Source organism: Delphinapterus leucas, chromosome 17 (assembly GCF_059928025.1).
Source record: "Delphinapterus leucas isolate spDelLeu-1000000601 "Yukka" chromosome 17, BTC_Dleu_Yukka2, whole genome shotgun sequence".
Taxonomy (NCBI): domain Eukaryota; kingdom Metazoa; phylum Chordata; class Mammalia; order Artiodactyla; family Monodontidae; genus Delphinapterus; species Delphinapterus leucas.
Genome location: NC_143145.1, coordinates 19,918,523 through 19,938,455, shown reverse-complemented (window position 1 = coordinate 19,938,455; position 19,933 = coordinate 19,918,523). Strand labels below are relative to the sequence as shown.

General features: G+C 42.8%; 1 protein-coding gene and 1 long non-coding RNA gene across 2 annotated transcripts in view; one reads left to right on the top strand and one right to left on the bottom strand.

Moving 5' to 3' along the window:
• SAMD12 (sterile alpha motif domain containing 12) overlaps nt 1-268 on the bottom strand; it is a 412,832-nt gene extending 412,564 nt beyond the window's left edge. The window contains exon 1 of the mRNA XM_022555569.2: nt 68-268. Coding sequence (XP_022411277.1) covers nt 68-80 — 13 coding nt within the window. The 5' untranslated portion in view covers nt 81-268. The remainder of the gene's footprint in view (nt 1-67) is intronic.
• A 134-nt stretch (nt 269-402) lies between these two features.
• LOC149746918 (uncharacterized) overlaps nt 403-19,933 on the top strand; it is a 267,262-nt gene continuing 247,731 nt past the window's right edge. The window contains exons 1-2 of the long non-coding RNA XR_016388354.1: nt 403-533; nt 4,909-5,005. This is a non-coding gene — a long non-coding RNA (uncharacterized LOC149746918). The remainder of the gene's footprint in view (nt 534-4,908; nt 5,006-19,933) is intronic.

The window sequence follows — 19,933 nt, the reverse complement described above, 5'->3', positions numbered from 1 at the left end:
CATCGGGGATGTGTGTATCGGGGTGCGCGGGTTAAGAGGGGGCTTAAAATGCCCAAGCGTCCCTTACCTTCCACAGCCATTCTCTCAGAGCTTCCCTAACGCATGCATAATTTTCTGGGCCGAGATACTCCTCCTGCCCCGCGCTCCCCTCCCTCCTCGCGCTTTCGCCTAAATATTCTGCGCTCATCTGCTCCAGGACCAACCTGCCGCGGTCACGCAAAGCGAGGCTGGCGGCTCCCGGCTCGGCGCAGAGCAGCCTGGGAATTGTAGTTCCATCTCTTTCCTCAGACCAGGGAGAGCACCCCGAGTCCTGAGAAGGACACGGCCCCGCCTCCACACTGGGATGGCATCGCCGGCTTCATCGGGCCCAGGCAGAGAAATCCCTCTTGGCGGGGCGGGGGGGTCTCATGAGTAGACCCGGGGACCCTGGGAGGTAGCGGGAACTACATTTCCCAAGATGCCGTGCGCTGGATTTCGTTCCGCGCAGGGAGCAGAGACCCGTGATTGAGCTCTTCCCTGTTGATTAGAAGTGGGTAAGCACCTGGCAGGGCTCGTGCGGGAGGCAGGAGGCGGCGGGGTTTGTGGTGTGACCTTCTAGGCTTGTCGCTGGCCTCCTTGGCCACCCAGTTAGTGAGGGGAGCAGAGCCGCCGGCCGGCTCTGTTTTTCCGCCTGGGCCAGAGAGCCGCTGCACAGGGTGCGGTTGAAACTTGTTCCTCTGAGACCTGGGAAGTGGGTTAGGGAGAATCTTGCGAGGTGATACAGCTGTATTCTGATCCTCCAGGTGATTCAGGTGGCTAAACACTTCGCGTAGGCATGGGGGATGGCCTAAAAAACCCGAATAGGTATCACCCCTAAGGGGTTATTAGAAACAAAATCTGGGAACCAGGATTCCACCTGAGGATGTCAAATGATGGAAACCTGTGTGACTTCCAAGACAGGAGGCTTTCAGCTTGACTGGTCTGGGAGCCCCTTGGCGGTCAGTGATAGGGCCTAATAATTAACAGCATCTGAGAGTGTTCTTTCAACTTACGAACTTCTGTCCTAACTCCAGGTACTGGGAGTGCTATAAGCAGACAGGAAAAAGAATCACGCTGAAGGCAGTAGAATTCCAGAGCTGGTAAATACTGATAAGAATGAAGTTCCCAGACTTTTTTTCCCGCGTGTGGAAATTCAGATGCAATTATCGCTGGTAGAGGTGAGGGAATGGCCTTGTGAACAGATCAGACTCAGGACTCCAGTAAGATTTTTAAAGGCCTGGAGCTCAGAATTTCATATGGTCCACCCAGCCCCCAGCTCTTCTGCCCCTACCCCATATTTAATTTTTAAAGAAATTACTCTGGAAAATAACTCCAAGGAAATACAAGGACCTGTCATGATGACTACTTAGATTTTCTTTGTCCCTCTTGGTGGTAATTTTTTTTTTTTAAACACTGAACAATTTTGTTTCTGAGCGCATATGTGCACACCTGTTTTTGTGGTCACTAGGTATGTGCTTAGTCCTCCTATTGGGTAACATGGCCATGTCTGGGTACTTTTAAAAATACCTGTAACCAGTAAATGCCCTTGGTGATACTTTAACTCTGAGTTCATGGAGCTGTACGCAATTCAAACACAAGCCTTCCATCCTTGGTACAGTAGAGAGAGTCCTGTTCAGTGAGACATGCTTGCTATGGGCAAAATAAGTTAAAATAATGATAATATTAATAATACCAACGCTGACACAGTGCATCAGAATCTCTGGAGGTAGGGCTCCCGTCCCCAGCACTGTTTTTTCTTTTTTCAACTACTTCAGGAGATTCTAATCTGTAGCTTCTATTGCACAATCTTGTTAAAGGGATAGAGACCAAAATGCCTGGGTAAGAAGGAAAGAGGGGGCATATTGGGCATTCCTCTCTGTTTCCTGCTCTGTTAACCTGTCACTGAGTCTTGTTGCATCTTCTTGAGTGTGGGCTTCCTCTCTACTCTCTCTGCTGTATTTAAGTAATGTTAGTGCCTCCACTGGTTCCACGAGGTCAGGGCTGGACTCTGGTACTGCTCACCTTTGATGTTCCAGCCACCAGCACTGTCTGGCACATAATAAATATTTAATACATATATTATGTGTTTATAAATCATGCCTGGCTGAAGGAGTGTGTGAATAAGCTACCTAATGATGATTAGGTCTCCATTTTCCCCCATGAAACTGCAAGTTCGTATTTCACTTTTGTTTGTTTTAATGTTTCATACTCTTCGAAGTAGATATTTTCATCAATTCAAAAATGACCTAGAGACAAGTTAATCTAAGCCCCCTCATTTCACAGTTAAGGCAGAAAAGTTGAAGGGTTTGCCCAGATCACACCGTGGCCAAACAGTGTCCACAACTCGTCCAGACCAAGGCTCTTTTGGCGAGGACAGGGGTGGGTTGGGGGAAGATTTCTGTTGCTCTAGACACAGCTCAGCTTGGTTTGATGGCTTAGCTTTAAGTCAAAGAGGCTGGGGCAGCTTTGTTCCTCACTGCTGGTGTGTGGGTAGGTTGGGGGAACTCTGCCCCAGGCTGAAGGAGGAAGCCATTCTCCTAGCAATGGCAGAGGAGCAAGAGGACAAAAGGAAGTGTGCAAGGCTTTTTAAGGCCTGGCTCTGAACTGGGGCACTGTCGCTTCTTCCCCCATGTCATTTGTCAAAGCAAGTCACATGGCCAACCTCAAAGTTGGGGTGTGAGGAAATACACTCTGGCCATGAAGAAGCCATGGCAAGGATGCGAATGCAGGGAAGGATGAAGAATTGGGTTAACTCCTCAGTCTCCACAATGACTGTGTATTAGCCTCCTGTGGCTGCTGTCGCGAAGTTCTGTAAGATGGGTGGCTGAAAACAATGGAAATCTACTCTTTCACAGTCCTAGAGGCTAGAATTCTGAAACCCAGGTGTTGGTAGGGCCATACTTCCTCTGAAGGCTGTAGGGAAGCATCCTCTTTTGCCTCTTCCTAGCTTCTAGTCTAAGTTGCTAGCAATCCTTGGGGTTCCTTGGCTTGCAGCTACATCATTGCCATCTCTGCCAACATCATCACATGGTGGTCTTCCTCATGAGTATGTCTCTGTCTCTAAATCTCTCGTATGAGGACACCAGTCATTGGATTTAGGGCCAACCCTGATCCAGTATGATTTCACCTTAATTTGATTACATCTACAAAAACCCCATTTCCAAATAAGGTCACATTCACAAGTACCTGGGGTTAGGAATCCAACATATCTATCTGGGGGACACAATTCAACCCACAGCAGACTGGAATCTTCTACCATCTTTTATAAACTAAAGCAGTTGTTCTCAAGGGCTGGGTGCTGAACCCAGCACATGAGCATCACCTGGGAGCTGGTTAATTAAAATTCTTGGGCTTCAACGCAGACCTACTGAATCAGAAACTTAGGAGTTTAGGATCCAGCAATCTGTGGTGTCACAAGTCTGCCAAGTGATTTTAATTCATGCTAAAGTTTGAGAACCACCACCAAAGAAGACATTAGGACCCAGACTTTGCAAAGAGGTCAATTTAGCCATTGTTCTTAAGAAGGAGGGAGAAGTGGGACACAATCCCGATTGGGTGCCAGCCACTGTGTATCTGCATGTGTGTGTTTCTGAGTACAGAGGGGTGCTAGAATAAGCAATGGGGGCATTTTGCTGGTGGCAAAATGACAGGGGGAAGGTGCTAGAAATAGAGCAGGTTTAACCAATTCACTGAGTACTAAGGATATAATTTTAAGGAATCTAGGTCCTATTTGCCTCCTGGAATAGTGGAGTTGTATAAGCAGTGTTCTTATACTCCAGAGTCATCACAATGAATCTTCATTTTGTGTGGGTGTGAGAAAGATGGGAGGGGTCATCGGGGCTGGCTCCTGAGTCTGGCCTGAGCTATGCTGGGAAGAAAATGAGAAAATGTAGGCAAGGCTTTGAACAGTGTTCAATACATTTGTGGAAATGATTATTACCAAAGACCTGTTGCTGACTCCACAGTTCTGTCTTCAGCCAGTTCTGGAAAAGTATGACCCTGGGAGCCCTGTGGCTGTATGTGCCACAGGTGAATAAAGCATTTCAGGCGTGGGGCACGGGAAGTTAATTTACCAGAGAGCCACATGTAATGTTCAGCTAAACTTGGCAAAGCGCTGTCGGAGCTTAGATTCTCCACTAAAAATGGAGAGTAAAAATAAAAAATGGGCAACTTTGCCCTTGAAAATGGTTTACATTGCCTTTGAAATACAGGACATGTAATTTTTTTTTTTTTTTTTTGCGGTACGCGAGCCTCTCACTGTCGTGGCCTCTCCCTTTGCGGAGCACAGGCTCCGGACGCGCAGGCTCAGCGGCCATGGGCCTAGCCACTCCGTGGCATGTGGGATCTTCCCGGCCCGGGGCACGAACCTGTGTCCCCTGCATCGGCAGGCAGACTCTCAACCGCTGCGCCACCAGGGAAGCCCAGGACATGTAATTTTTTATATATACAGTACTGCAGAATAATTTCCTAGCACACCAAAATTGGAAAACATAAAGAAAACACTATTAGGAAAGTCTTTAAGCAAATGTCCGTATATTTAAAGTATTCTTCCTTTAAAATAACAATGAAATTCCTAATTGTGAATGGGGCGATGGATAGACAGTGCTGAACTCTAATATCTTAATATACTGTTTGGTTTTGTGGGGATTAAACGAGAGAACTAAAGCTCCATCTTAGAATAGAGGCAGTTTTCTAAAGAAATGGGAGTTTGTTCAATAGATTTAACCTACCTATATGAATCAAACACTAATGGAGTGGTTATGATTTGCCAGAAATCCGTCTAAGTGCTTTAAAAACACCCCAGCATTCTGGCTTTGCAGGCCATGTGCTTAACCACTATACAATCTCACCTTTCTAATTTTTCACATATTGTGTTTCCACCATATTCAGTTTTGCAGAGTGCGGACCAAGGTCAAAACTTGGAGCTGGATACACTGATATCAGGTGTGGACCCAAAGGAACCACTCCACGTGCCTCTTCTTGAACGGTGGGCAAGTAACATGGATAAAACTTCTGCAGCCTTTTCTTTGTATGCTTTTCTTATTTTCCCAGAGGCAGAAAACATAGCATATTGTGTTGTTGCAGGAGGAAAGAATGGGGTTGAGCCTTTGTGGTTAGAGATGAGAAAAGTCTATCGGTTGTCAGAAAGTAAGAGTCGGGGGAATTCATGCAGTCAGAGACCAATAAAAGGCACTGCAGGCGCTGATGACAGATTACTGTCCTCATGAACCTGCAGGCATGATCTAGGGCTCAGCCTTAATGTCTGCCAAACTCAAAGAAGTTAAAGAAAAATGGGACATAGGGCGATGATTTAGATTGCACCTGGGAGAGAAAGAACGCAGGACCCAAGATGTGCCTTGTGAGATAAGGCCAGCATTAGCATAGTGCAGACTCAGGCTTTGCCTTCTACTTGCTTTTCCCAGCCCATGGTAACTGTTAGAGAAGAATTTGGTCTTTGAAAGGTATTTCTGTGAGGTCTGGTTTCATTCAAGAATCCCCAAAGCTGAAAATGTGAATTTTACGGGAGCGGGGGGAACTATCTGCAAACCTTTGCCCCACAGGTCTAAGTGCTAATGGGCAGTACCTGTTGAGGTGTCTTAACTGATGCAGACTATATTAATGGGCAGTACCTGTTACGGTGTCTTACCTGATGCAGACTGTATTAATGGACAGTACCTGTTAAGGTGTCTTAACTGATGCAGACTATACTAATGGACAGTATCTGTTGAGGTGTCTTAATTGATGCAGACTATATTAATGGGACAGTATCTGTTAAGGTGTCTTAATTGATGCAGACTATATTCGTTAAGGCAATCTCTGCCTTCCTCGTACAACCCTTTTATGGACCCTTGGGGGTCCTTGTTCTCATCCCCTGGGCTGGTCTCAGGCAAAAAAGCAAACCCAACCGCAAAGCCTCCCCAAGGCCCTGTTTCCTTATAGGGCTCCCTTATGTGTGCTGTATGTTTCATTGACTGTCTTTGGAGACACAGTGATGGAGTGGAAATACCCTGGACCCTAGAAACCTATAGATCGTAGTTGAAATCTGCCTCTCACCACAACCAGCTGGGTGGACTGAGCAAAGTAACATCTCCACCTTGGTTTCCTTACCTATGAAATGGATAACAATATATCCCTTTCAGGGCTTTTTGAGGATAAGTTATCTATCTTTCTAATATTCACCCCGAAGTTCGTGGCTTAAAATAATAAACATTATCTCACCCAATTTCTGTGGTTCAGAGAATCTGAGAGCAGCTTAGCCAGGTGATTCTAGCTCGAGGTCTCTCATGAGGTTGCAGTCAAGATGCTGGCCAGGGCTGCAATCATCTGAAGGCTTGACTGGGGCTGGAGGATCCACTGCTGTGGTGGCTCCTCACACACCTGGCAAGTTATTGCTGGCTGTTGGTAGGAGACCTCAGTACCTTGCAGCAAGCACCTCTTCATGGGACTACTGGATTGTCCTCACAAAGTGACGGTGGCTTCCCCCAGAGAGAGTGATCCAAGGAGGAAACCACATGTCTTCTGTGACCTCATCTCGGAAATCATACATCATCACTTCTGCCTATTCTACTTGTTAGAAGTGAGCCACTTAGTCTAGAGCCACTTAGTCTAGCTCAAGGGGAGAGGAATTAGGCTCTGTGTTTTGAAGGGAGCGTCTTAGAATTTGTGGACATATTTTAAATCACCATAAGAGATAGCATAAGTAAGATTCTTCGAGTAAGTGTTTAGTGAATGCAAGGCTTAAATAGTATCTTGTTGTTCATCTCTCCAGTACCTACAACAGTGCTTGGCAAATAGCAAGCATCCTAAGTAGTGAGATAACATTTATTATATAATGAGCTAAAGTTACTGCTTGCCTTGTGTCAGGCTTTGTGCTAAGCATTTTCAATGGAATAGCTCATTTCGTCTTCACAATAACCCTGGGAAATGGTTGCTACTCTATTATGATCCCAGTTTTACAGTTGGGAAAACTGAAGTATGCACAGAGAAGTTAAGAAATTTCTTGGATGTTAGCAGATGGAGGGATGTGATAGAGCCAGGAATTGGTCTCAAATAGTCAACTCGAGGATGGAGCTTTTAACCACAAAACTATGGATCTTCCTACAATTCAAGGCCTGTAAAACCATTCATGTGAAATATTCCCACCTTTGAAATTTATTTGACCTGGACTACTTTGAGAGTGGGAGAAAATGATACTTGAATTGTGACGTCTATATCTTGGGGCACTTCTTCTCAGATCTAGAATGCCCTAAAAATTCCCAGCCAAGATTTCAGAATGTGAAGCCCAGGAGTTCCTCCCCTACACTCTTCCTTTCTCCACTGTTGGATAAAACACTTCCACGGCCCTCTCCTTTCTTCTGTCCTTGTTGAATTTGTTACAATACTGCTTCTGATTTATGTTTTTGGCCTTTTGGCCACGAGACATGTGGGATCTTAGCTCCCTGACCAGGGATCGAACCCACACCCCCTGCATTGGAAGGTGAAGTCTCAACCACTGGACCGCCAGGGAAGTCCCTAGGTTTCTCCTTGAAACTTTGATGCTTGAAGCTCCTAAGGCTAAATACAAGTTTGAAAACTGCCCAGCTAGAAGATCTTAAAGATCCCTTCCTACTCTACAGTTTTATGATGATGTGAGTCCTCCTTCTTCCTGCTTCCTTATCCTTAGAGAAATTAGTGACCAAGTCTGGTCAATTTGTCCTCAACAACTACTCTGTTGACTCCTTTTCTCATCCCTTAGCCACCGTCTTCATTCTACACCTGATGAGAGCTGGGATTGAAACATTGTAGCCATCCCAAACAGAGCTCTCATCTGCAGTCATTCTTACCTCCAAACTATCTTGTGTCCAGTGACCACATAAACCTCCAAGAATATCCTCTTTGGTTGTGAAAACCTGTTCTTAAATGAATCCCTTCACTTGGTTGTGTAGCAGTCCTCACACACGGTGCCACAGATATTAGTACATATCAGTAATTTTTGGAGAATGTCATCTTAAAAGAAGTAGTTTTCTTTAGTGATAGAATTTCCTGAAGATTTTGACATGCTAATATGCAATGTGCATCTTCCTGAGAGAGAGAGAATGTGACCCAAGAGGTTTACTCTCCTGGGCTTGTTGTGGACTCAGGTCAGGAAACTCTCTTGGATTGTCTATTTGAAAGCTGTTTCTTATTACCGGGCCTCTTAGCTGAGACTTCTTACTTAGTGATGAGCTCCTACTCACTGTACTACACCTTCACAGGTGATATTCCAGAAAGCCATTCCTCAATAACTGTTGCTCTATTTCTCCTTTACTGCCCAACCCTCAGCCTCCCCAGAGCCACCACTTCAGAATATCAATATGTGTGTGTGCACGTATACATATACATAACTTTCTTTACTGAAGGATGGGGTAATTTTATGAGGGAATTGCCCCATAGAGGATTTTTAGGGTAGAGAAACTACTCTGTATGATGCTATAATGATGGATACACATCATTATACATTTTTCCAAACTCATAGAATATCCAACACCAAGAGCAAACCCTAATGTAAACGATGGACTTCGGTGATAATGATGTGTCAACACAGGTTCATCAATAATAACAAATGTACCACTCTGATAGGGAATGTTGATAATGTGGGAGGCCATGCGTGTAGGGGGGCGGGGGGTACATGAGAATCCTCTGTACTTTCTGCTCAATTTTGCTGAAGCCTAAGGAATTACTGTGCTTCATAGTGTGAAATTTTGGCTAGGAATGTGTGCAGCCTAAAACTGCACTAAAAAATAAAATCTACTTAAAAAAAAGAAAAGAAAAAATTGAAAGCCAAGTACTAAATATAACTTCTTCAGGGTTCAAAAGTATGCATGTGTGTATGTGTGTGTGTGTGCGTTAACTAAGAAGTCAACCCTTCACTCGATGGGTCCTCTTTGAACACACCCACAATTTCTAATCTGACCTCCCTATCCCTGGTTTTGCCCCTCTATCCAAGAGAGCCTTATCTTCTAGACGTCCCCATTGAAATTCCATTCATGTTCTGGAAAACCCCAACTCCTACCCTTTGGGTCCTTCCAGGACCCATTGTGATTCCTCTCATTAAGACGTTCCCCCACGTCCAAGTTATTAAGTCCAAAATAGCATCCTTGGGTTTTTATTTTGTCAATCAATGATTTCTTCTGACAACCCAACAAGTGGCAGAATGGTACAAGGGAAGGGTCTTGGTGCTCCCAGTTTTACAGCATCATTCATTCAGGTCAGCATTTATCCTCCAAGGCGTATCCCCTTTGGGGTTTTCCTAAAGATACACCTTAAAAAAACCTATCAGATCTATTAGACAGCACATAGCTTACCCTACAGTTATTTTAATTCTCAGAAGGAACACAGTCCCTTTAAACCCTAATAAAAAAAATATTTTTTAACTGCTTTGTAATTTGCAGTATAACTTTTTCTTCCTTTGAAGGCAGCAAATTTCATTATTATGCAGAATAGTATTACACGCCTTTTATACTCCTTTTTAGCTTGTATCACTTTGGACTTGATGCATAAAGAAAGGAGCCGTGTGCCTCCAGAAGACTTCCCTCTTAGTCATATAAAGGGAACATTTGAAGGACCATTCAAGCAAGTAAGTAGTCAGGCACTGTGCTGGACTCTAGAAAAGGAAACATGAGTAATACAACTTTCCTGCTCTGAGTGTACACCTTAAAAGGCATTTATTCATTCATTTGTTGAATGTCAAGTGCATTCTGAGCACCTAATATGTGCCAGGTACTATATTGGGTGGTGGGGAATGTTTTTGACTGGGTTCCGTGGAAACAGACCCTAAGACTGAGAATTGTGAATTGTGCGTGAAGATTTATTGGGGAGCATTCTTGGGTGATGCATGTGAAAGAATGTGAGGATGGCAGGATGGGTCATGGAGAAAAATGGATATTCAGTGAGGTTGCAAATGAGGCCTCTTCCTAACCTACTAGGAGCTCTGGAGCTGAGATAACCCTTTAGAGATTTCCTAAAGTGGCAAGGAGGCCGGGCCATTGTGTGCCATGTCAGCCAGTCATTGGTGGCCTAGTGTCTCTAAGAGGGTCTGTAACTATGTAAAACAAGCCAGTTTTCTGCAGCCTAGGGCAGTGCCCAGCAAGGGACATGGCTTTGAGCCATCAATAATCTATATCCCCAGGAGCTGGGAGATGGGAAGAAATCTGTGTGAGAGCACAACATCCACTATTGGGTTATAGCAGGAACAAGGATCCATTCATGTCCTCAGGGAGTTGATAGTTTAATTGATGAGCCATAGCAGCAAATAGGTGAGTGCAAGTGCAGATTGATTAGTACAAGAGTAAAGTGCTATGAAGACACAGGACAAGAGCATCTAGCCCAGGCTTAGGCATCCTAAACAGGATTCCCGAAAGGGGTGATGGCAGTGATGATGTAAGGAATTAGGCATGTGAAGGCAATGAGTGTGGAAACTGTTAGAAAGAGGACAGTGTGTGCAAAAATGAGAACATGGCATGGGGGAACCTTACATAGTTAGGAATGGCTGGAGTGAAAAGTGCATTAGAAGTGGTGCACAGTGAGGCAAAGGAGCTGAGCAAGGGCTTGAACCTGAAGGTTGGACCTGAAGGAGCAAGGACGCCAGGTCCAGCAGTTGGGGACTTGATCATCTTGACAATTACAGTTTCCAGCAGGGAGTTACATGATAAAATGCACAGTGTGGGAAGATCATTCTAGCTGCAGTGTGGAGAAAGGAATCGAGATAAAAGAGCAACACAGGGTCCCCTATGAGTGACCGTGTGGACAGCTAATTTGTTAATTTCTGGTGAAAAATGATAGTGACTTAAAATAGAGACATGTCAGTTGCGATGGAGAGAAATGGTTGGATTTGAGAGATATTAAGAAGGCAGAATCCATAAGACTTGACTGATTGGGTATGGGTCCTTAGGGGAAAAGAGAAGTCAACCTTAGATATGTCTTTGAGCCAGAGCAGTCTGGCAGTGATGTGAAGGATGGGTCTGTGAGAGTGTCAGCCTGAAACAAGGGAGCCAATTAGAGCCGTGATAAACAATGTATTTTTGTACAGGGGCCCACTCAGGAGAAAAAAGAAGTTTCTGGCCATACTCATTTCGTTCAAATGAAAATAACGTTATAAAATTCTGTGAAAATTATATTGTATTCTTATAATTTAAATTACCTTTGTTAGAAGAATATCAGTGAGAAAATTGGCCCTGCTTTTAGCCACTTAAATATTAATATCTGGGCCAAGTTTAGACATAGCACCACGGAGCTTGTCATTTTTTGGTTCCTTTTTGTGTGGTGCTTTGGACCTCACAGAGAACATTCTAGAGTGTGTTCTTTTCTACCCTTGATGCCACCTGGCAGGTAGGAATTATTACATTTCTAATATATAGAAGCAGAAAAGGAGGCTCAGAGAAGTGAAATGGCTTCACTTCCCATGTGGCAGAGTTGGTTCTAGAATGTTCATTCATTCAGTGCAGAGTTTCCTGAGGTTGCAGTCACTTCTCGCCAGGCATCACACAAAGATGAAATCAGTGTGCCTGCTTCCTGCTTTTTTCAGCAACCTGAGTCTCTCTCTGCTGGCTACAGGATTGTCTGTCTGCTCAAGAGCAGAGAAACTGAGCCTGGCAGAGAGATATTGCCAGGGTGCCCCAACAGTGCCTCTTTTTCCTGAAGGTGCTGGCCACCTGAGCATTCTTGCTTCCTGACCACGTTCAGGCCACTTCTGGGTGTCCTGCCCTGGGTCATCCTATCAGACTTTTGGTTACTTGGAGCACAGAAGTTGGGAAAGACAGAGGTGGTTTCTACAGATGTAGATTCCTGGGTTGTATAGGGTCTAAAAACCTTCCAACCAAGTGGAACTCGGTTTCTGGGTTGCATTTTGTAGCCAAATGAACTAAATGTACCCCAAAGAGCTCCACCCCCCAAATCAGTGATACTGTAACCTCCAGGTAAGATGACTCAGCCCTTAACTAGAGCAGAGGTGAGGAAAGGAGGAAAAAGGAGGGAGAGCAGGGGAGGAGAGGGGAGGGATCTGTTCTGAAACTGTCCCTCAGGCGGCACTCGCTGGCTACACAATAGCCTCCTTTTTGACAATCACTTGCAGTGTTAGGTTTTCAAATACAATGAGAAGGGAGCTTGTTTCTTAATCTGGCAATTTAGAAATTAAAGATGTAATTAAATATGATTACAGCTAAGCTTGAAATAGATTTACTGGATATAAACACACACCTACAGATGCACGCATTTCAGGTTTATTCGTTAGTCTCTTCACAAGCACTTTGTAGTCTTTTTTTTCCCCCAGCTTTATTGACATATAACTGATATATAACACTGTGTAAGTTCAAGGCATACAACATGTTGATTTGATACACTTATCTATTGCAAAATGATTACCACCATAGAGTTAGCTAACACCTTCATCACATCACATAGTTACCATTTCGTTTTTGTGGTGAGAGTATTTAAGATCTACACTCTTAGCACCTTTTAAGTATGTAAATACAGTATTATTACTATAATCACCATGCTATACATGGTGATTCCCAGAACTTATCTGTCCTATAACTGGAAGTTTATACCCTTTGACCAACATCTCCCCAATTTCCCCCAGTCCCCAGCCCCTGGTAATCACAGGGGCTCTCTCTACTCTGTTTCTATGAGTTTGGCTTTTTTAGGTTCCATATATAAGTGATATTGTACAGTATTTCTCCGACTTATTTCATTTAGAATAATGCCTTCAAGGTCCATTCATGTTGTTGCAAATGGCAGTATTTCCTTCTTTCTCATGGATGAATAGTATTTTTTATATTTTAAGTCCCCTACATATGAACCTTCAAGTTGTGAACTTTCAAAGATGTGAACGTGCGTTTCGCATGTCCAGTCACTTCAGTTAATTAACACATCCGGCGTACATTGTCACGTGCGTGCATCCTCTACAAGTGGTTGTGCTTTTGTGTACTTTACTGTACAGTACTGTATAGAGTACAGTATCTTCATTTCAAGCCCAGGATGTCCGGAAGCAAGCATAAAAGCAGGCTGATGTAGCTGGTACTGCTAAGAAGCGCCAAGCAATAACAATGGAAACAAAAGTGAAAATAATTGAGAGAGTGGAGCAAGGCCGTAACCCTGAATGGGGTTTGGAAGAACCTTTGCCCGCAGTTTGTTCACGATTTTCGTGGATTTGAGAAGGTGAATGAGGAGTTCAAAGTGGTCTTCAGCAACTTAGTGACCCTCAGTGAGAAGCTGGAACTAGAGCTGCAAGAGGACGACTTCGTTGAACTCCTTGCTGTGCAACACAAGGAGCTTACTAATGACCTGATGGAATTGGAGGCCCAGAGAAAGGACGAAGAGTGACAAGAGGAAAAAGAAGTAACTGAAGAACTGAAGAGATTCTCAATGCAGGAAATGGCAAGGGGATTTTCTTTATTTGAGGAGGCACTGTTAGTTTTTGAGGCACAGGACCTGAACGTAGAACGGTACACGAAGGTTGCAGCAGCCGTTCTGAATGCAATCCAGTGCTACCATGTCATCTATGACAAGAAAAAAAAGAGCTACTACCCGGACATCACTGGATCGTATTTTCAAGAGGGTAGATAGAATTGAATCCAGCAAGGAACCAGAACCTGTGCCATCAGCGTCAGGCGTGAGTGAGATTGCAGCTTGCCCTCCGTCTCCTATTGCTGAGGATCCTTCAGCTCTACCATCTCCCACCTCCTCTCTCTCCTCCAGTCAGTAACTCTTCTTGCCTGTTCACTCGATGCCAGCCCCTGGATGCCAGCTGTTGCACTGCTGTACTTTTCAAGGTACCGTACTATAAGATTAAAAATGTTTTCTTTATTTTTTTGTGTTTGTTTGTTTTTTATGTATTATTCTTGTGAAAAGTATTATAAACCTATTACAGTACAGTACTATATAGCCGATTGTGTTAGTTGGGTAACTAGGCTAACTTTGTTGGGCTTACAAACAAATTGGATTTATGGACGTGCTCTTGGAATGGAACTTGTTCTTATGTAGGGGACTTACTGTATTTATATTTATATTTATATATTTGGAGAGAGAGAAATCATATCTTCTTTATCCATTTATCTGTTGATGGACGCTTAAGTTGTTTCCCTATCTTGGCTACTGTGAATAATGCCATAATGGACATGGGAAAAGCACTTTGTGGTCTTGATTGTCATGCGCGGTTAGTGCAAAGTTTTGGTTTTTGTCATCTTCCTTACTACCTTCTCTGAAGTCTGCCTCTATCCTGAGCAGCCTTAATTTACTTCCGGAGTCCCATGATATTGTCCCTGAAATGCGCATCAAATTGAGAAGAGAGCTGCCTTTAGCATTATAAATACTGGTTGTACAGAATTGCAGAATGTCTCTAATTTTAGTTGCAAAAGTAATAATAATATAAACAGCTACCATTTATTGAACATTTACTATTAACCAACTCTGAGCTACGTGCTTTACACACACTCACTCAATGATATGTTGGGATTCAATTCTATTGCAGCATAAGGATTTTGTAAATTTTATAGCAACAATTCAGCCGTTGTAAAACCTCTTTTTTCACTGCCTTTATCTAGTTCTTTGAATTCTACACTGTGCATGACTCAAAATGCTAACTTTGTACCATTATCTATACCCTCTGTAAAGTAAGGAAGATGCCTCTTCTTACACTTTTACTTTTCACACGGAGGCATCAAAGTACATTGCCTTCCAGTTTGTTTTTCCCACGCAGCCCCTGCTCTTGAAGATTTCTCCTCTCTCCCTAAAATCTTCCTTAAGGACATATCTCAGGACAAGCAATCTTCCAAAGACAGCAATTTCCAATAATCCCCCCTCCCCACCCCAGCACATTCTTATAGGTATAGGCACATTTTGGCAAATCCCTCAACCGAACAGCTGTCTCATACGGCCGTAGAAGAGGTAAGACAGGCTGCAGATGCTGTGCGATCCCCAGCACGGCTCAGACACCTCTCGCACTCTGCTCTTCAGGCACATGCAGCACTATAATAGGAATAATCTTGAGTGCATTCTAATTTGTTCAGTTTAAAATCAGGCTGCTATGAATCTTATGCCACAGAAGTGTGCGTGCAAGAAGTGTCACACTGTATGTAAAAATCTCCTAAGGAAACCACCAGAAAAAGCGACGAAATAAGAAGTGAGTTCATCAAGGTCACAGGATACAAGATTGATTTACAAAAATCAGTTGTAATTTTATATACCGGCAATGAGCTATTTGAAAATGAAATTTAGAAAACAATTCCATTCACAGTAACACCAAAAGAATAAAATACTTAGGAATAAATTTAACAAAAGAAATATAAGACTTATACACTGGAAATTGATGACAGAAATCAAAGAAGACCTAAATAAATGGAGGGACATTCCATGTTCCTGGATTGGAAGATGTTAATTCTCTACAATCACTATCTAAGTCCCAGCAGGTGTCCTTGCTGGAACCTCTGTTCTGCCTTCATGAGAAGCTCTATGCTCCCCCTCTCCTGCGCCATCCCATTAACTAGAAGCTGGGCCAGCATTGGTTTTGTCCAGATGCAGATCTTTATGTTTTGTAAAGTTTGAAAAGCTTCAGTTGAAATTGACTCTCCGTGATTTGTTATGGTCAAATGAACTAAAAGTAGCTAAGTGAGGTCTCTGTACATCCTGAGTGAGCAGATATCATAACCATCCAGGGTCAGAATGGCTTGAAAAATACCATTAATCAAATGAAAGGACAACCACAGATTGGATTGAGAAAAAATTCTCGAGTCATATATCTCATAAGGGATTTTGAATAGACTTTTCACTAGAGAAGATATATGAAGGGCTAATAAGTACATGAAAAGATGCTCCACGTCATCAGTCATTAGGGATATGCAAATTAAAACCACAAAAGATAACACTTCCTATGCAGTTGAAAGGCTATAATAAAATGGAGACAAAAGCAAGTGTTGGGGAGAATGTGGAGAAACTGGAACTCTCACACATTGTGGTAGAGATGTAAACTGGTGCAACTGCTTCAGAACACAACTACCATATATCCCAGTAATTCCACACTGTGTATCTACCCGGGAAAAATGAAAATGTGTACACAAAAGGACTTTTAAATGAATGTTCATAGCATTTTTATAACACAAAAGCCCCAGCCTACGTTCAAATATCCATCAATTTGTAAGTACATGAACAAAATGTGGTCTATCTATATACTGGAATACTCTTCAGTAATAAAAATAATTGAAGTACTTATATATGCTACAACACAGATGAACCTCAAAAATATTATGCTAAGTGGAAGAATCCAGAAACAAAAGATTACATATTGTATAATTCCCTATATATGAAACATGCAGAAGAGGCAAGTCTACGGAGATACAAAGCAGATCAGTGGTTGCCTGGAGCTCAGGTTGGGAGCAGGTATTGACTATAAACAGGCAATGGGAGTGGGGAGGAGGGGGTCCATGAGGACTTGTTGGGGTGATGAAAATGTTTTCAAACAGGATTTTGGTAATTTTTGAACATCTGTTTAATTTACTAAAAATCATCAACTTGTACTCTTGTAATGGGTGAATTCTATGACTCCTATACCTCAGTAAAGCTGTGAAATAAAAATAGCTAGCACAGAATGGAAAGTGGGGGGTATAGATAAATCAAGTTTGGCAACATATTGATAATTTTTGCCACTGGATGATGGGTAATGAGGGATCATGATGCTTTTCCTTTTCACTCTTTGTGTACATTCAAAATTTTCAAATAAAAAATGAAAAAGAAAAGATTAAAAAGGGAATGTCACACTTCTTGCTTCCTTTAAATGGAATGAAATCTGATTCACAGTCTTTATATCCCAAGGCTGGAGGAAAATTCCAGCTGTCTTCCTAGGTGCCCCTGGCCAGGGTTATTCATCAATCTGGGCTGCTCATGTGGGGCTTCAAAAAGTCTTCAGGCTAGCAGGGGCTTGATGGTAGCTTCACGTGCCCACATACTTGGTGGTATGACTGTTATCTGGTATGAATGCTTTTTTAGAAAAAGTTAGCAATGTCACATTTAGGCCATAGCTGGAGCAGGCATCTTTTCTGAACTCTGTGGCATCCATGTAGAGGGCCAGCCTCCCGAGGTCCCCTGTAGACACCAGATCCTGGTCATTCCCTAATGAGTCCTGTGCATTCATCCCTAAGGAGGGGTGGGGCTTTTGGACATACCGGGGTGAACCACAAACCTGCGTGTTCTTCTGGGTTGTGAGAGTAACTTCTCCAGGCTCACCCCGCTCTCTTGTCCTAACCTCTTCCCTGGATTTAGCCTTTCCTAATGTCCAGGAAGGGAGTTTATCTTGCAGTCACGTATTTAGGTTGTGCTAATGCATCTGAGGTATGCATTAGGTATGGACTAAAAAAATATTCTTTGATTTAAGAAAGTGTGTGTGTGCATGTGTGTGCAAAGTACAGAGACTAATACACAAGGAACTCTCATCTTTTCAAATGCATCTTCAGCATGCAAGCATTCACTCATTGAATCATTCATAAAACAAATGTTTATTGAGCCCCTCCAGGTAACACCAGGCACTATTTGCTGCACCAGAAATGTGACACTGAACAAAGCCCACAAAGGCTCTGCTTTTATGCCGCTTAGATTTCAGAGCTTATGATTTCAAACTTTAATGTGCGTAAGAATCCCATGGTGGTCTTGTTAAAGTGTAGATTCTGATTTTGTAGGTCTGGAGCTGCTTGAGATCAGCATTTCTAACAAACTCCCAGGCGTGGAGAATGCTGCTGGGCCACCAAACATGCTTTGAGTTGCAAGGTTCAAGGGTGGAAAGCAGGAAAATATGGGAAAACACTAAAGTTGATTTTTCATAAGTTTCCATATTGAATTATTTGCAATGAGCTTCTTATCCCTGCTTAGGGATGGTCATTGCCATGCTCTGCCCTGAGGGACCCTACACTTGTCACTTGGACCCTAAGTGAATTATTTCTCTCTTTTGTCGTGGAGACCACCCCTGGCCAAGCAACCTACCCAGACCACACCCTCCAACTGTCCTGCACTGTCTGTTCACACCCAGTGGCTTCTCTGAATAATTCATAGGTCAGGAACTGTGTGTCACAATTCCCTTAGGGATCTGATCCTGTTTTGCACTTCAGAGGCCCATCTGGCAGGTATCAAAGGTGTGTCTAGATCTTTGGAGCTGCACTTGAGCCTTTTCTGGTCTTATATTTTAACTCTTTCCTGCTCTCCACTTTTAGGTTATAGTGTTAATGAGGAGAGAATGGGGGAAAAAAAGGAAAAAAGTGCCTTTGTGTTCTGTTTATTTTTCATATGCCTTATTTCCCTTGAAAGCAATCTCTTGGTGTTTGTGTATTGTTGCACAAGATGGGTTAATTCTCTGCCGGCCACCGGTTCAGTGTGGAGCACCTATGTGAATAATTCAAATACTGGTTCTCCTGGTGTCTCTTGCAGCGGCAATAGGGGTTAGGGAGATTGTGAGACTGTCCATGCCGATAAAGATGTACCATGAAATCTGTGTGTAGAAGGAGGCTTCTAGGAAAACTCTTGCAAAGGGGACAGACTCTGTAGCTTATCTCCTTGGACTTCGACTTGTGCCCTTTCACCCCTCTCTTCTCTTTCTCTTTGGAACATGGAAAAGATCCTGGAGATTGTGTAGTGCCCTGCAACCTTGAAACTGAAAGCTTTAGACTAACAATTTTGGAGCAGGAAGATAAAGAGCATCTGGGACCTTGAGGGCATCTTCAGCTGTTACACCCATTCTGGAATACCCACCTTCAAATTCCTGTTTGATCTGGATACTCTAACCAGGGTTCCATGACATGAATTGGAATCCGCTCCCTAAATGATACATATAGTAAGAAATTTATATTTTGTTCTATGTGTAATTGAAAATCATCAGAGTGTTGTAAGCAGGAGAGCTATATGGTCTGATTTATATTTTAACAAATGACCCTATGTACTACACGGAGACTAGACCATAGGTCCTACCGGGGACATCAATTAGATGGTCATTACAGTAATTCAGGAGAGAGATGACCCTAGCTTAGACTAGGGTTATGAAGGTGGAGAGACAGAGTTTGAGTGTACTTTAGAAAGTTTTTTAAAAAAGGAAACAAAACTGAATATACAGTAAGATAATAGTGGCCAGAATTTATTGAGTATCATTACGTGCAAGACAAGATTCTGAGCATATTCCATAACTCACTCATTTAATCTTTACACTAGTCATGTGAAGCAGGAATTATTTTTACCTGCATTTTACAGGTAAGAAAACTAAGGAGTAAAAAGGTTAAGTCATTTTCTAGTAAGTGATGGAAGATGCCTTCCTCCCTATGTCTGTGTTGGGGAGGGGGAGTTCTGTGTATGGGTTTGGGGGTGTAGATATAGAAAGAGTCATCCTCAAAAAAAAAGGCTAAAAGAAAATATACCAGATATTGTAGAAGTTTTATGTCTGAGCAAGAGGATTACACACAACTTCTTCTTTATACTTTTCTTATTTTCCTGTATTTCCATAGTGAACATATGCTAGTTTTTTATATAGGAGGATAATTAATAAACAAAAGATATTCTGGTTTAGAATTATGGTGTTTAGCAGTAGATTTACTATCATATCAGCTGTGTTTAAACAAAGAGAGAACGGGTCATTGTACAGTTATCATGGCCAAGACAGAAATGAAACCAAGCTGAGCTGTGGAAATTAAGTCGTGGAACAGGTTGAGTTTCTAGAATTCTAGGACATGATTATGACTTCCTCATCTTAGCCAGTCATCTGTCTACTAATTGATGATGTCTTCTGGAAATAGTCCTATTCAAATAACCAAACTTTTCAACTTTTCCAAACTCTGGCATTGTAGGGAAGCAGCTCTTTAGCACACAGTCTGCCTGTTTGTTCAAATGTGCTCCCCATGCCTGGATTCTATATGCCAAGTTGGCTTTCTTTGAA